The sequence below is a fragment of the Polyodon spathula genome, chromosome 4, assembly GCF_017654505.1.
Source record: "Polyodon spathula isolate WHYD16114869_AA chromosome 4, ASM1765450v1, whole genome shotgun sequence".
Taxonomy (NCBI): Eukaryota; Metazoa; Chordata; class Actinopteri; order Acipenseriformes; family Polyodontidae; genus Polyodon; species Polyodon spathula.
Window position 1 is genome coordinate 66,460,329 of NC_054537.1, and position 16,258 is coordinate 66,476,586.

The 16,258-nt window shown below is 36.0% G+C and overlaps 1 protein-coding gene across 7 annotated transcripts in view; it reads left to right on the top strand.

Moving 5' to 3' along the window:
- The window catches only part of LOC121314769 (engulfment and cell motility protein 1-like), a 154,749-nt gene that overhangs the window by 23,200 nt on the left and 115,291 nt on the right, over nt 1-16,258 (top strand). For all 7 annotated transcript variants that reach the window (XM_041248419.1, XM_041248422.1, XM_041248421.1 and 4 more), the window contains exons 2-3: nt 7,935-8,099; nt 12,174-12,214. In XM_041248419.1, the coding sequence (XP_041104353.1) occupies nt 8,022-8,099; nt 12,174-12,214 (119 nt within the window). In that variant the 5' untranslated portion in view covers nt 7,935-8,021. The remainder of the gene's footprint in view (nt 1-7,934; nt 8,100-12,173; nt 12,215-16,258) is intronic.

Consider the following 16,258-nt stretch of genomic DNA (forward strand, 5'->3'; position numbering starts at 1 on the left):
AGTGCTGTTCCGGGTTTTGTGCTGGCCCTTAGCAACAGCTCTGGAATGTGTTAGCTGTCTAATAATTACAAACAAACAATTTTATAGACAAACAAAACAAAACACTCACTGTACTTTTTATCACTGGGTCTCTCACGGGTCCTTACAGGTTTAAATGCTCAAACCAAAATGAAGGAACAGATACATCGCTTCGACCCCTATTTGTCTCGTCATCCCTTGGTAAGCAATTGCAGCCGGTCCTGTAATCCGCGGCTGCCACATTATTTACCTTCCGGATCAATGAGTTATGTACCCAAGCTCCGTTTCTTTTCTACATGACAGACTTCCTTTTAACCCTCGGAACGAAGTGTCAGGTCAAGTAGTCCAGAGTATTCTGTTCCCGTTACTTAGTACCCACACAAGTCGGGAGGGAGATTTACCACCAAGAATGATTGTCTTTCTGTCACACATGTTCATGGTACTTCTTGTAAATCTAGGTCATGGTATGTCTGTCTTTTGTTTGGCTTTCTTAAAGTATTTATGCATATTGTATCTTCAGAACATTCTGTGCAATACATTCTGAGTGAATCTCTAAATGCAACACCTACTGACCTATTGTATTAATACTAATGTGCATGAATGTTGATAACATTTTTACTTCTTTATTAGATATACCACCTGTGACAGGATAGCGTTGCAGGCCCAGGTGGTATCGGCAGGCAAGGAGACTCGGAGACAAGGAAACTGCAGTGTAAGCACGGCTGCACTGTTTAATAAACAAAAGTAAATGAAAAAGTTGAACAAAACACAGCTCACAGAGCAAAATAAAAGGTTTAACAAAAACAAGTCACAAACACAATAATCAGAAACAAAAATAACCAGCTCAAGGGCCAAAACAAAAGTTTTAAACAGAACTGTTCAGGCTGGGCAGGGCCTTCACTGAATCTTATCCAAAACATCCTTATCCTTTTCAAAATACTGTAGCTTGACTCATTATAAAGCATGAGTATAAAAGTATTGTGTGTTAAATTTCAGGTTATGCCCTTGGCAATCGCAATAAAATGCACTGTACCAAGGGACTCATACTGCATCCTCCTACAGCCAGTTTACAGGATCTTCTATGCCATCATAGCTATAACTTTGAATATTTTCTCTCTATGTCTAAGCACAGAAAAATAAATTCATCCCATTTTGTTGTTTGGCACAGGTTGTGGCCACCTGATCAGAGACCAACCCTAATAGAAACATTATATTGCCCGACTTAAGGAACACCATGTTTTCAATGTTTAACCCTTTGCTACTGACGTGCTCTAATTTCGATACTATGATGTTGACTACAAAAAACTAACAAAACTTTTTCACTCCCAAATTCCCTCCACCAAACAAAGGATTTTCCTCTTTTTTTATAGCATGTGGCTGGAGCCTAATTATCAATTATTCAATTAGCTCCAGCCACATTCTCGCATGTATTTTGGCAGGGATAGGAAATTAACCCCATCCCTGCCAACCACCACCAAATCACCACACAACAATATTATTTACAGACAGGGCCCTGCCCTGCCACACCATCCTATATGTCCTTTGCAGGGGTTGTGACATTTCTGTCCTGATTTTTTAAATGTAATAAGTGAATATTTGGTGGCATCTTCATTGTTTTGAATTAAAAATGACCAGAAATATATTTTATAATTTAGAAAAAAAAATATATATATATATATACACACACTCACACACACACATACACACGCACACACAGTACTGTGCAAATGTTTTAGGCAGGTGTGAAAAAATGCTGTAAAGTAAGAATGCTTTCAAAAATAGACATGTTAATAGATTATATTTATCAATTAACGAAATGCAAAGTGAGTGAACAGGAGAAAAATCTACATCAAATCAATATTTGGTGTGACCACCCTTTGCCTTCAAAACAGCATCAATTCTTCTAGGTATACTTGCACACAGTTTTTGAAGGAACTCGGCAGGTAGGTTGGCCCAAACATCTTGGTGAACTAACCACAGTGCTTCTGTGGATTTAGGCAGCCTCAGTTACTTCTCTCTCTTCATGTAATCCCAGACACTCGATGATGTTGATATCAGGACTCTGTGGGGGCCATACCATCACTTCCAGGACTCCTTGTTCTTCTTTACGCTGAAGATAGTTCTTAATGACTTTCGCTGTATGTTTGGGGTCATTGTCATGCTGCAGAATAAATTTGGGGCCAATCAGATGCCTCCCTGATGGTATTGCATGATGGATAAGTATCTGCCTGTAGTTCTCAGCATTGAGGAGACCATTAATTCTGACCAAATCCCCAACTCCATTTGCAGAAATGCAGCCCCAAACTTGCAAGGAACCTCCACCATGCTTCACAGTTGCATGCAGACACTCATTCGTGTACCGCGCTCCAGCCCTTCGGCGAACAAACTGCCTTCTGCTACGGCCAAATATTTCAAATTTTGACTCATCAGTCCAGAGCACCTGCTGCCATTTTTCTGCACCCCAGTTCCTGTGTTTTCGTGCATAGTTGAGTCACTTGGCCTTGTTTTCACGTCGGAGGTATGGCTTTTTGGCTGCAAGTCTTCCATGAAGGCCACTTCTGACCAGACTTCTCCGGACAGTAGATGGGTGTACCAGGGTCCCACTGTTTTCTGCCAATTCTGAGCTGATGGCACTGCTGGACATCTTCCGATTGCGAAGGGAAGTAAGCATGATGTGTCTTTCATCTGCTGCAGTAAGTTTCCTTGGCCGACCACTGCGTCTACGGTCCTCAACGTTGCCCGTTTCTTTGTGCTTCTTCAAAAGAGCTTCAGCACATCTGGAAACCCCTGTCTGCCGGGGAGAGACCTTGCTGATGCAGTATAACTACCTTGTGTCTTGTTGCTGTGCTCAGTCTTGCCATGGTGTATGACTTTTGACAGTAAACTGTCTTCAGCAACCTCACCTTGTTAGCTGAGTTTGGCTGTTCCTCACCCAGTTTTATTCCTCCTACACAGCTGTTTCTGTTTCAGTTAATGATTATGTTTCAACCTACATACTGAATTGATGATCATTAGCACCTGTGTGTGTGTGTGTGTGTGTGTGTGTGTGTGTGTGTGTGTGTGTGTGTGTGTGTGTGTGTGTGTATATATATATATATATATATATATATATGTGTGTGTGTGTGTGTGTGTGTGTGTGTGTGTATATATATATATATATATATATATATATATATATTAATCTCTAATTACAATAAGATTTTAAATGTAAAAGTATACTACATAAGCTCAGTTTAAAAGAACATTGGGCCCGATATTCAGAGTTTTTGTGAATTTCTGCTACTTTGATACACCTCTGCTTGCACTGAAAATATCTTGCATATTCTGTGAAAGTTTAAGAGTTGCAGGGAAAATGCTACTATCGCAAGGCTGTGGAAATAAATGCACTTAAATTTAAATGAATCGCAACTTAGGCAACACCTAACTGATGCAGGTGTATTTCTGAGGACAATGGCAAAGAAAAGGCAACTTTTTACTGAAGAGAATCTAATAGCTGACCAAAAGGGAAAATAACTAGTTCATCGCTATAGTCTATTTATTAAAAAGTAATTGAGTCATTCCACGATGAATCACCCCAAACAAGTTGGATTTTAAACCCCACCATCTCCGATTTACACCAGACTAGGATATCGAGGTTGTTTCAGGCAAACAAGCTCAAATTTATATTTTTAGACTGATCAGGTCAAGGGGTCAAAGTTTATCTTGAAAGAAAACTAAAGGAAGTTACACTATAAGAGAGTTTTTGACTTTTGACCTTGGGGTAAAATAACCAAAAATAAAAATCTCACAACATTACCAAGAAAGGGTCAAGCTCTCTGCTTCGCCTGTGCAAAACTTCGAAGGTAATATTTTTGGTTCACTTTAAAAAAAAAAAAAAAAAAAAAAAAAAATCTAAATCTAACCTGCCACCCACATCTTGAGGTAACACATTTGATTTGAATCCGATGCCATGAGTAAATGACTAACACAACATTAGTGGGAGGAAAAAAGTCAGCAGCTTTTACTCCAGGTGAACAACATGGAGATGTTACTACCACTGCTATCATAGTAAAATATGGACGATCTTATTCTAGATTTTGCGCTCCATTCAGAATTTGAGAAATTTCCAGTGATGTAGAGTATAATAGGTGCCAGAAAGTTTGTCACAACTTGCAGGCACAACTTTTTTCTCAAGGCAGAATTGAGGGGAAAAAATCTGTGCGACTGCCCTTGCGAAACTCTCTTTTGAATGTCTTGTCTTTTAAATCATGTTGATGTCACTGGCTACATCCAAGCTCTTTAAAAATCATATGATACTACCTTGATTTATATGCTGTAGTTTATTGCTGTGTATCCAGACAGATTGTGTGCCTGCAGCTGCTCACTACCTGTGCATAACCATTAGGGGCACACTGTATGGAATGTTTTGGATTGCTGCTTTTGGCAATGTGCTGGTAATATACACGGATAATAATTGTGCTAAACTAATCTGTCGTAACACAGATGGTAGGGGTCTAAATCCTACATATCCTGGGCCTAAATATGTGTCTTAATGGGGACTCAAAATAAGTGCATAACTTTGTTCATTTTTTTAAATGATTTTAGGCGTTGAGATTTAAAGAGCAAGTTAAAGTTCCTTACAAAATAATTTTATTTATTTCAGAAAACCACAGACCTGTCTTGCACACAGTACATCTTAAAGTAAAGTCCAGATATTTAAGCAAACTCCTTTTTGGTTTTGCAATAATTACACACAGAAAGTGGTGAAAGAAAGAACCAGACATAAATGAACCAGAAATTATATTTCAGGCACAACAATAAACAATGTCACATTATATAGATACCATAATACTAAGTGAGACAGAAGAGAAAAATGTGAAGCAATTTCTAAAAGGTGAAAGGTGCTCTGTGTGTAGTGCAGGATGCACCCTATAGTCTGGACATCGCCGGTTCAAGTCCAGGCTATTCCCTTGCCGACTGAGGAAGGGTGCTCCCAGGGGGCAATGCTTAGTTGGCCAAGCACTGCTCGGGGGGGGCTAGGTTGGCCAGGGTGTCCTTGGCTTACCACACACCTGTGGTCTGGCCTTGCCTGTAAGCTGCCCAGGGCTGCGTTGTCCCTAACACTGTATCTCTGGGTGGCTGCATGGTGAGTCTGCAGTGTGTAAAGAAGCGGGTGTCTGATGGCACACGCTTCGGAGGACAGCGTGTGTTCATCTTCGCCCCTCCTGAATCAGCTCAGGGGTGGTAGTGGTGGGCTGAGCCTAAAAATAATTAGACATTACTAAATTGGGGAGAAAACAATAAAAATAATTGGCAACCACTTAAAAAAAAAACAAAAAAAAAAACAACAAATAAATAAATAAATAAATAAATTCCCAAACTTAAGTACTGTGCCTGTTTAAACATAGATAGGTAATCACAGTATGTGCGTATGCATATTTGTACATGTGTGTAACTTTATCTGCATTTTGTGTAAATGTCAATAATATTACTTTACCACAGTTTTACAGCAACTGATTATGCTCAAAAAATCTGACCGGTACATCTTGTAGCTTATATATTGATATATGTGTTTTTAATAAAGACTGAATCAGCAAAACAATGCACATAAAAATAAAACAATCAGTTATATTCATTAATTGTACAATGGGAATATTGTTTCCTGAATTAATTCCATATGCTAGGTTTCAGATCTATTTTCTTAGTCAATGCAAGAGACATTTTACAATGCTATAACATATACTCACTGTATCTTGTACACTTCGAGTAAAACAGACGATCTTACATAGAAAACATAGGTTGTTTTGTAGTTTATTTATTTTTATTTAAAAAAAATGTCAACTCTGCTGTACGGTTACTGACTCGGGTATATGATTATACAGTTTGGCCTGCATTACCAAACATCGCTTGTAAGCTTGAAACTGATTGGTTCATTCACGGTGTCCATGGAAACATAAGCCTGGAAACCAAATACCCTCAAAGAAGGAATGTTTTATTCTGCTTGCATTATGGAAAGTGCCGGTATTTTACTGGAACTAAATAAACATTTTGAATACTATTCACTAGAACATAGGTGGCTCATCTGGCAAAGTAGACAGCAATTTAGCTGGCCGCCGGCTGGAAATGAGAAGGCTGGTTTACTATACTTAGTTTATAAATTAGACTGTCCAACTCTTATATAAAAAAAATATATAAAAGGCAGTACATCTCTCTATACAGGGCTATATACATCATAAACGATAGGCTTATTTGTCAGTATCTTAAACAAATGTAATTTGATCACAGAAAAGTGTTTTACTGGCATTAGTTTTTAAGAGCTGTGGCTAGTGCTTGTCCTTCAGTACACATGACCTTTTGTCTATATCTGCATTGTGCATTAGTATCCGATGTGCTTCTCAGAATCAGGTTCAAATAGAATAGTAATTTCTCTCTAGTTCAATTTGGGATGTCTGTAGAAATCAAGAGTCCCTTAAGACTAAACATGTACAATACGACAGTACAATTACAGTAAATGAAATACTGAATCCTGTACTATGTCTTTAATCCTGTCTAGAGTGAATCCTGAATTAAAAAATAAATAACAAAAAAATAAAACTCTGTTGAATCCTTACAGCATACATCAATCAGCATTTTGTTTGTAATTGTTTTGCTTTGGGGTGGTTTTGTTCACCATGCTTAAGGACCATAAGCATCTGCTAGATGCAGGACCCCTCTTACTCAGACATCTGTGACACATAATGTTGCCACAGAATTAACATATTTTTGCTAATGCCTACCCTTTTGAATCTTAAGCTGGTTTCATAAAGCATCTTGTAGGGGGGGGGGGGGGGGGGGGGGGAGGCAATAATGGAAAATTATTAACTAGAAAGAAGGCTAGTATTATCGACAGGGGACTATAATGCCCGAAGCTGCTGGAGGTAACAATAGTTTTTCCGAGGGGCATTTAATTTTCCACTATGAGCCGATTCTGCAGTACATTTCTAATATGAGTCGGTCAAAATAAGAAAGGCAAGGTTGGATAGTAAATATGACTTTATATACTGTGGAGCCATAAATATTTGTGAGCCTTTTTATTATGTGTTTTTCATGTATGAAAAAAAAAAAAAAACATACGTGTTTTTGGGACGAATGTCTTAGAGCTGTACATATAATGAAGTAATATACAACTACCTGGGCAACAGCTTGCAAATATTTCTGATGCAAAATAGGTTTTATGGGTGTGATTCGCAAAATATTTTGGTTGCAAATATTTATGGCTTTACAGTATTTTGTTTAAATATAGCTGATACAGTATAAGCAAATAACTAAATAACATAAAAAAATAACACATGTTTTTGAAGTTCATACCCCAAGCTTTTCTCTGTATTTTTGTAGTATGTTTTGTAATTAATTTTCTGTCAGAGAAAATTAACTACAAAACATACTACAAAAGAAGTCAGAGAATCGCTGTTTAGCAGTGTTTTTTTTTTTTCATTCAGCCATTTTATCTTGTTGTTTTGAGTGGATGTCGAGGGCGCTCCTTGAAAAGGGGCGGGGCTGACAATGATGTGAACCAATCACATGTCAGAGGGAGAAAATTGCCCTGTGATTTAAGAATGTTGGAACAATAGTTAAGTCTATTTTTGCGCATATTATGAGATTTTAACCAGTCACAGACAGAATTTGCAAGCACTGACTCGATTTTGTGAGTAGTACAATCACTATATTTAAAAATGACTAGAACATTTCTATGGTACTACAGTACTTGTAGAACTCAAAACACAACTCGTTGAATGTCAAAATTAGCAAATGGGGTTTTCAGAGACTTTTTTTAACATTGGGTGGGGCAGGGGAGCAAGAAGTATTTGTGCTTTTGGTGGAATATGCCATACTGCATTACTCACTTTGTCTATCCACAAGATTGTCTGTAATTAAGTTATTTTTGTGTTTCCCTGTAGACTTGAACGAAACTGGGGCACCTGTTGGTTTGAAGACTACTTTTCTGCCTTTGGCAAGCCCCCCTCCCTCCCCCCCATACTGCTACAATGCCACCACCGGCTGACATAGTCAAGGTGGCCATTGAGTGGCCTGGGGCCTTCCCCAAGCTAATGGAAATTGACCAGGTGAGTGAATGTTTTCCCAGCTAATCTGTGATATTTAACAATTTTTTTGTTAACGGCAAATGATATCAGTCTTCAGTGTAATAGTTTTCTCCTAAGTAAACCATTGTCACAGTATTAGAGACTACATAGAAAACCATCAAATACAGTAGAAGTGAAAATAATCACTGTTCAGAAGTTACTTTAACCTAAAGATGAAATCTTTGTTACAGGAGACATATTAGTGACAATGTTTTTAGGGATTTGTCTGTGGTAGTATCAGGTTATTATTTTATTCTGTGCAGCAAAGAACATTACACTGCTTTAATTTAGCTACTGTATGTAGAGACCCGTGCCAGAGATCAGTAGAATTTTGGAGACAGATGTTTTACCCAAAAAACGTTTACATTTTAAAGGATAATAGTTAATTTCCAAAAGTATTTTAAATTAGCTCATGATACACGTGTCAATTTCATTTACTTTTGCTATTCAGTGTAGAAAATAAGTACTAAATATTATATTAATAAATACTATAATTTGGAGAAGTGCCAGGTTGCTAACTCATTCTAAACTAGTTGAGCCTAGTCTTTTAATATGCAAACTTTGAATGTTTTTAAAGCATTAAACAAAACATACTTTTTTGTTGTCTGCAAGACATCATTCCAGCCAAGGGGCTGCTAAATGCAGTGAATGCTTTTTTATGCCTGCTGTTATTACTTTTGTGCAGCCATTTTCCCTTATTGACAGCAGACTGTAGTGTCCTTGGGACATTTTATAGGCTTTTCTATATCCTTTATAGTGCAAAGATAACTGAGGTAGTCAACCTTATGAAATATCTTTTATTAACACCTATTTTTTTATTTAAAGGAGAAAAACACCTTTACAAAGCTAGAGGTCTCTTGAAAAAAAACTGAAGGTCTCTTGAGTACTCACATTGTTTGCTTCTCAGCTTTTGTACATTGCAGTTCAATTTAAATTAATTGAAAAACTATATTATTGAAAATATGGCCCTATATTTCATGGCCACTGCTGTAGGTTGAATGCCAGTCATGCAGTTCTTTTAAATGTGGTTTGTATGTGGAAGAATATAGTGGAGAGTATTTATTGTTTAAAAATGTTGATTTGTTTAATTTTATGGGCATTAGTTGATTAAATCAGTGCGCATTTTTAATAAAGGTAACGATCTTGTAGTGGCTGTCCTGCATAGTAATACTTAAAAAATCAATAATCTATTAAAAAAATAAATTTAAAAAAAAAAAAAGCCCATTGGGAACATTTTTATTTTAGTAAATGTTAGAAATGTGACCATTCTATCCTAAACGGGTTTAGTGACCTGATAACTCCCACAAGCTCCTAGAGCCAGAGCAGCACAGTACTGTTTAACCATTCTGGGGTAATCCCTAAACAACAACATTTTTAGCAATGCAGAAACGCAGAAACAAAAAACACTCGGAGGTTTATAACTAAATCAACAGTTTATTGTGTTGGTCAGGATAAATGCGCCACGCCGGATTTTACCACAGCTGGTTACAAAGCACACAAGTAACTTTACAGACACGTGCTTGGCAATCATTTAAATCAACGCAGATAAACATTCCAGTTCCAAATACATATATACATCCATAGCACACTATCAGCAATCCTTGTACAAAACAAGACAACAATTATGATTTTTACACAACTTTAACTCCTTTTTATACAAGCTTAAAACCAGTGTCCTACCACTTCTGGGAGAGAGAACGCTCGCTTCAGATCAGCAGTTCCCTAAATAGCAGCACACTTCTTTCTCTACCCAGAATGCACTTTTAATGCATGATTAAATTGTATAAAAAAAATGTATCTGAGATCAACAGGGTTGCCAGATTTCTGCAGAGTTTATAGCCAAAGTCACTTTAGAAAAAAAAAAAAAAGCCCAGTTGTTTGTTTTAACTGAAAGCAAGCTTATTAGCACGTAGGCCTATGCATAAAAAAACAAACAAAACAAAAGCTTTGTATAAATTTGATAAAAGCTACAAGCCCTAGTACAGCTAATCCACACGTCACTATCAACAAATTCGTAAGGACGCTCTGAAGGGACAAATCAACATGCATACCAGACCAGCAACCGAATTACAGCGTGATCCCTTTATTGAAATACTAATGCTAGTACTGTATCCCAAACAATATTGCAAACATGAAAACAGTTCAATCTTTTAAAGTTATACCACTAATCTAATTACATTATCAACCTGTGACTCCTTAATATTTCCCGCGGCTGTGTTTTTGAAGTAGCCCAATTCCGCAGGAAAACCGCAACACTGGCGATCAACTCTTTAGCTGATTTAATCAGTCCGATTTAATCTGTTAATCAGACCATATATACAGTAATCCCTCGTTATGCGAGCTACCGATATACGAGATTTCAATTTTACGAGACACAGATATTAATACCTGTTTTTCCATTAAACAAGCATATTTTCGCTCTTACGAGAAGGGAGCTCGCAAAGTTGCCGATCATATTGCGTTTGCGCAAGGCGTACGTCACAGCATTCACCACCACCACCACCGCCATCCCAGCATGTGCTGTGAACCGTCTTTGTACCGTTCTCGTTTTGTCTCGTGTATGTAGTGGTTGTCAGTTGCTTCTGGTATCTCCTCTTTACTTAAGTGCTTTTTTATTTATGTTTTATATTTAATGTTCTCACCATTTTCTTTTTCATAACTGTGCGTTATTTATTATTAGCATTTTTGCAACTTCATTGATATTTACTATAACTTACGTTTTCTAACACTATGATAAGCGCATGAAAGAGAATGGGTGTCTTTATTTGTGAGGGACTCATGCATACCAAAAGAGATTGTTAATTTGTCATTTACTGAACAACTTTAGGCTAATTTTTTTAATAATTGATACAGAATTTCAGTGATTTCATATTTAGATACCGTTCTTTATTAAGGGGAATTTTGGGTGTTGAAGAGGACATTTTTTTGGACTCTGCGACCAATCGAATATTATAACATGGGAACCAATGGGGATTTCATTTCAATTATACGAGATTTCGCCTAACGAGCAGTTTTCAAGGAACGAATTACACTCGTATAACGATCATATGTCCATTACACGTTTTCAGCAGAATATAAATCAATTAATCAATCAGTCAGTATTTATTTTATATAGTGCCTTTCACAAAGCGCTTTTCAAGCTACAGTAAAAAGCAATGCGTATATAACATTTCTGGCAAAGAACTGCTTTAACCCTTTGCCGCCTAATCAGAATTCCCATATTTGGACATGCACATGAACATGTGTTTTATTGCTTGTTGTTCGGTAACCTTACATCAGATTTTAAAACCCAATAATTAATAGAAAGGTCTGAAGTAGCTGTTTCCAATGATATAATTTGTTAACTAGTGGAATATAAAAAAATAAATATAAGCCATGTCCCCCATAAAAAGAATTCAAAATTAATAAAAAAAAAAAAAAAAAAAAAAAAAAAAAAATTAACTGCTAATATCAACCACTTTACAAGTTAGATAGAAAAAAAAAAAAATCTGGATATCACAGTTGCAAAATTGAGGATTTAAAATACAAACACAGTTTTCAAATTTTTTTTTTTACCGTTGACAAGGGTTTGTCCAAACCATAGTCTGTATCTAAAAATGTCCAAAACAGCGCCATCTTATCAAAGTTGGTTGGACTAAGCAAAATAAGTACTAAGTCTTATGCAAAACCTTTTACACTGAAAATATACAAATACATACAAGTAAAAATGCAGGTTTTTTTGTTTTTTATTATTGTTGTTAAAGTATTTCTTACATTTACTAAAGTGCACAAAAAGCACATTCTTTTTATTTTCAGCATACACTAAAATAAATAAGCATGGAGCAAACACTAATCATATTACTATATTATTATATGCAAACGTTATAGAAAAAAAAGTTCAATACAACCACAAATAGTAAAAACAAGTATGAAAACACGTGTGTGTGTGTGTGTGTGTGTGTGTGTGTGTGTGTGTGTGTGTGTATATATATATATATATATATATATATATATATATATATATATATATATATATATATATATATAATAATTGTTTTTTTTTTTTTTCTTTTGCAGAAAAAGCCACTGTCATCAATTATAAAAGAAGTGTGTGAAGGGTAAGTAACTTTCTGTTAATAATTAGTCAGTTCTCATTTATACAAACTTCAAGGGACTGACAAAACAATGTTTTTATGAGTAATTCTTGTTAATATGAGTTTAAGCCAAATGCAGTACTGCCAGTTTTTATTGAAGTTACAGTAACTCTGAAATCAAACAGTACAGTGAACAGTATTGTACATTTAACAGTTCTGTGCATTTTATTGGAAAATACAGGTGTAACTGAACTTTTAAAAGGTATATATTGCAACTTGAAATCTGCATTCCTATTTTGATCACTGATATTTATAAGCTACAAGAGCAAGACGTCCTCAGTGTGAGGGTATTGAGGAAATCGGAAAAATATATATATTTTTGTAGAGTACTGAATCAGATGCCACAAAACTGGATTTCATTATCAAAATTGTTTCGGGAAATATGGAAAACGTACTGTATTCCCTCAAATTTTTAAGACACACTTAAAAAAAAAAAAATATATATATATATATATATATATATATATATATATATATATATATATATATATATATATATATATATATAAAAATGATTCTCAAAAATGGACTGCGTCATAAATTTTAATTCAGTAAAGTGATATTCAAATTTAAAGCAACAGGACTGACTGGCAGTTGAAGGGTTCTTCAGTAGTTACCCTGCAAGCAGATGCTCTCCTCCTCGATGTAAACAAAGCAAGGTTGTGCTACGTGCCCGCCTGTGTAGCTCTGGCCATGGTGCAGTAGCCTCGACCTGGCACTGCTGCATTCCTGAACATCAGTACAGCTCCGGGCAAGCCTTCCTGCTTACCACAGCAGCAGTGCAGCTGAACCAGTGACAGGGAAATTTGAAGAGAAGCTTTTACAATGTTAGTGTTTTTCTTATTAGGCTCAGTTCTAGTTAGACCCCCATATTTTTCTTCTTGCCCAGCAATACCACAGTTCACAAAAAGGGAAAAAAACAGATGTGAGTAATCGGAACTGGAAATGAGAAGCAGCACATAACTGTAATGTTCTGTGTGACAGCAGACGGCTGCAAACTGCCTCCATATGTTGTTTTCTTATATGAATAAATGCATCTTTGTAAATGTATCTTTTGATTTTTTTTACTAAGTGGTAGTAATCTAATTTATTTTCTGTGCTAAAAGGATGCATGGAAACCCTTCCATGAACATTTTCTCTAAACATGTGAAAAACACTCAGCTGTTTTATCTGCAAATATCAAAATAAATGAGATGTCAATTATTTTAAAATTGTTACAAGATTGGGAATTTGAGGTTCAGCGGACTCGATAAAACTGAACAGCATCAGGAGTGGACTAACAATGTCAATTACAATGGTTCCAGATGCAAAAAAGGGCTGACTAGATACCTGAAGGACATTCTATGGGATTACTTGCACAGAAGAGACACAGTGGAACCACAACACTGCACACTCATATTAGACACAGATTTCATGACTTTCTAAATGCAGTGCAACAGGTAGTGGGTCAATAAGACAAACATTTGCTGTATTTATATTTAAGTGATGCACAATATGTAATTTCCCATGAAAATTCCCATTTCTGGAAGGTTATTGTAAATATACATATTTTGTACATCAAACGTGTTTCAAAAATACATATTTTCTACATCAAAGTAAGACACTGGGTACACATTCTGTGTCATCCACTCCAAGGCAATCATTCACCTCCCCCTAGTGTGAATTGACTCATCAAATGCAATTGGTTTAGCTACTGTACATGTGGGCTCCATCTAGATTTTTTTCTGATTTAATTTTCTTGCACTTCCTTGCACTGCAGGATTTGTATTTCAATTTATTCAATGTCAAGTGTTTATAACGTTTCCAAAAATGTAGTGTACAGATAAGGCGACCATTAAAAAGAAGATTTAATCAAAAAATGCTTGTAAATCCACTTTTTGATGAGTGGGCAGAAGCAATTAATAAATGATATATTTTGCATGTTTCTTTGTGATGACTCCTTTACTGTCACTCACACTGCTTTCTACATCAAACCCCATACCCAGTTGTCAAAGATGGTTTTCCAACTGTTTTTGATTAATCAAAACCTTCTTTCATGTTCGACTGCCGTGTGATTATCAATTCATTTGAAAGAGTGACTTTTTCACTATCCTGAAAAATGACCCCTACCATGCTGTGACAGGGTACTCCCCGCCCCTGTGCATATTAGGATTTGTGTTTTGTATTTAATGTATTATTTTGTATTTTATTGTGTTTGGCAGGACAAGCAAGGTGCCGTCCACCATTATGTGTTGTTGTTTCCTGTTTTAAATCACTTTGTGCAAGTGATTCAATACATGTATTAGCAGTGAATAAGGACTGTGTTAACTGTGTTCTCTTCTAAAACTATCGCACAACTCTCTTCCTAGTAGAGTCTAACTTCACTATAACGAACCCTTCTTATAACGCACCCCCTTTTTTAACGATCCAACCGTTTTTTTCAATAGAAATTAGCCCTATTAAAAAAATAATTTACAAAATCAACCCGGATAAAACGATTTTGGTAGTGACCGACACTGAACTTTCTCCAGTGTGAATGTGTTATTCTCTCAGTGAAAACAAAGACCTTGGTAGGCTAATTCGAAGATAAGGCTGATGCATAGAAAACCTGTTATAGTGCGAATCATGTGTGACGTATGCAACCATTGCCGTCTTCATACACTGCAATATGCATGAGGAGGTTACAAGATTGAAAGCGTGCATTGAGAAAAGCACGAAAAATATGAAGCAATCTACGCTGGATATGTTTTTCAAGAGAAAGGGCCCGTAGTTACTGTATTCAACATGTAAATGTACTTTTTTTCATTTCTTTACTGCTTTCTTTTAAAAATCTGCAGTTTTAAATGTTGATCAATTTGAAGTTGTCTTGAAGGAACTACTCTGTATAAAAATTCAGTTCTGATACAGCAAATTGCCAAACCCTATTATAGTGAACAACCTGATAAAACGAACATTTCTCCAGGTCCCAGGGTAGTTTATGATAATGCAGTTAGACTGTATTTTGTAAAGGTTTATGCCCAGGTTGCAATCGTTTCCGTGATGAAAAATATAATTTATAAGTAATCTGCTATTGTATATTGTACTGGCAGAGTAGTCCAACTGGAAGCTAATAATTCAACTTACTGCTGGTTAATTTTTGTATCTGGGGAGTTGGTGAAAGCCAGGACAGGGCGGTAAAATAATGTGAAACTTTTTGAAAACTATACCACACAATTATTCAGTCACTATAGTCAATATTAAGAGTTATCATTTTCATATTTATTTAACGGAGCAAGGCATACCTACCTGGACGGGGCACTAGGTTGATGAGAAACGTCTGGTATAGTTTTAAATAGAATTCACTTTTATTTTAATGCCCCTTCGAGCAGTTTTGTCTTGGTCCAGCTTTCACCTACTCCCTATTGTGTGCTTCTTGTAAAGCTGGCTCTTTCATTCCGTTCAATGATGCTTATTTTTATCTTTGTGAAAAGGAACGTGCAATATATCCTATAACACACACAGGTCTCCTTACTAGCAAGTCTGGGCTCTTCGATAGGATATTTTTACATATCCGATGGACCCCTGGAAGCAATTAAATCAGATATGACAGGCTCTGCTGTAGTATATTTATTTTGTCTTATAGAAGTGCAGCAAATGTATGTTTTGGTACCCTTCATTACCTTGCATTTTATTTTTTTTCTTTTGATCTGCCAAAAGACAATGGACACATTTAAACATGTCCCAGCTAAAGCCAAAATAAACAAACATAAAGTTATGACTAATGTGCATAATGTAGACAATATGACTTTGTTTTTTCACACCCCGATTACATAGCAAGATCTGTGTCCTGCCATCTTAAGACTATAAACTGTTGTGCTTTTGATTATCAATAGACTTCAGTGCATTAAGTGCTCTTAACTTTTTCATTTTTCTACCTTTTCATGCATATATTAACAAACGCAAAATTAACAGGACTGTATAACAGTTTGATACAGAGTAGTGAATCTTTTATAGTTGGAATTGTACAAGTACTGTACTGGTAATATAAAT